The 1,770-nt window shown below is 48.0% G+C and overlaps 1 protein-coding gene across 1 annotated transcript; it reads right to left on the reverse strand.

Annotated features, from left to right (window-relative positions):
• Positions 1-221: 221 nt before the first annotated feature.
• On the reverse strand, positions 222-1,349 carry LOC112709383 (protein FAR1-RELATED SEQUENCE 5-like). The gene has a single exon (XM_025761271.1). The coding sequence runs from the start codon at positions 1,347-1,349 to the stop codon at positions 222-224; it is 1,128 nt and encodes a 375-aa protein (XP_025617056.1).
• Between the last annotated feature and the right edge of the window lie 421 nt (positions 1,350-1,770).

The raw sequence follows: 1,770 nt of genomic DNA on the forward strand, positions 1-1,770 counted from the left end.
CAGTGTTGCGTCAGTTGTACAGAATCCCAAATCACGCCCATCGACTGCACCGCCACAAGTTTTGCATCCTTGCTCTATCTCGGTAATATCAGAGACCTCAGGATCTCATGAACATTGTTAAGAACAAGCACCGCAATTATATGTTCACAGGGGACCCCGAAACATTCCATTATCATGCACGTGCATCGGACCTCCCTCATATCAGACGTTGCAACAACACGCTAATCCTTCCCCAGAGTGCTGTATCGAGAGACGGTGTGGATAAAATAGGAACCATTGTCTTCAGAGTCAACCACCCTCATTGCGCAGGCCCTGTCAAGAATGGGAACAAACAAATAGAATATCGCACGAGTGTAGTTCTCGGCTGCACTCCGCTCCAGCTGTTTTAGGTTGGTGGTCATAACAGGGTCATCCTTTGCACACTCGAAATCAGCCTCCACCTCCTTTGCATGCACGAACATCAAGCATCGATGGAAATGACGTAAAAACTCAGTGTAGCTGTATCGAGACTTAACATACCGTGATATCACAGCGTGCAAGCCCTCGCACTTTGATGTTGTTCGAAATCTGACAAAGAACTTTCCCCGTATGTGTGCTGTGGCCCAACTGTGCCTTCTCTCGTACATGTCCTGTACCCATCTTTTATCGGCAATGCCAAATTTCTCAACCATCTCAAACCACTTTCTCTGAAATGTTCGGACCTCGTAGTCACCAAGCATGCAATCCCTAAACATCCTAGTGAATTTGGGCTTTCCGATGTTGCTCATGGCATTTTGGAGTAGATGCCAAGCGCAGAGTCGATGGTGAGCCTCTGGAAAAACTTGCTCGATCGCAGACTTCATTTGCCTGTCACCGTTGGTTATTATGGACACGAGAGCCTTCCCTTTCATTGAAGTTTGCAACTGCTGAAATAGCCAGACATAGGTCTCTTCTTTCTCATCTGCCACCAGTGCAACGGCAAAGACAACCGTTTGGTTGTGGTGATTCACATCGGAGAATACTACAATAGGTGAAAGGTAAACATTTTTCTTGTACATTGCATCAAATGTAACCACGTCTCCAAACACCTGGTAATCAATTTGGCTGGTGCCGTCACACCAAAACAAGTGTTGCAACACGCCCTCACCGTCAACAACTTCCTTGTAGTACAGTGCTGGATCATTTGCCTTGCACTCTTGGAGATACCTTAGGCACGATTCTGCATCTAGGCCACCCTCCCTTCGTTGCTTCGCATTTACATTGTGCATGTCCCTTGTTGTGTACGGGACATTATGATACCCACCGGCCAGGCTCGCCATAAAACCGTGGATTCGGGAGATGCCAATGCCCCCTTTGCGCATATCGTTCATTTACTCGATGTCTGCTTCACTCATCCTCCGATGGCCCAGGAGCATGGAAGAAAATCGTAACTCAAGAACGTGGTGGTTATGCGCGTATGAAAAGTACGCAACGTGCTAACGTCCTGATTCATCGTCCATGCGGAGTAGCATCCTTGCAGGGCATCCACACCGTGTCTCGGCCCTCGGCCTCTTTTGCCGGTTAGGCATCGAGTAGAACTTCGGGGATTGGTACCCTTGTCGGTGGCACACGAACTCCTGTCGTATCCTTACTTCACCGCGTTTTTCGCTTCTGGAACGTCTCGCGCCGAAGCCATGGTGCTTTGCATATTGCTGGTAGAACTCAAATGCAATGTTAACATCTGCGAAATTAAACTGGAGAACATCTTCCTCGCTCAAGTTCAAAAAATCAATCCAACCTATCGACTCCACG

Source organism: Arachis hypogaea, chromosome 9 (assembly GCF_003086295.3).
Source record: "Arachis hypogaea cultivar Tifrunner chromosome 9, arahy.Tifrunner.gnm2.J5K5, whole genome shotgun sequence".
Taxonomy (NCBI): Eukaryota; Viridiplantae; Streptophyta; class Magnoliopsida; order Fabales; family Fabaceae; genus Arachis; species Arachis hypogaea.

Coding starts and splice junctions, on each gene's coding strand:
- LOC112709383 (XM_025761271.1), bottom strand. CDS start 1,349: ATGAACGATATGCGCAAAGGGGGCATTGGCATCTCCCGAATCCACGGT.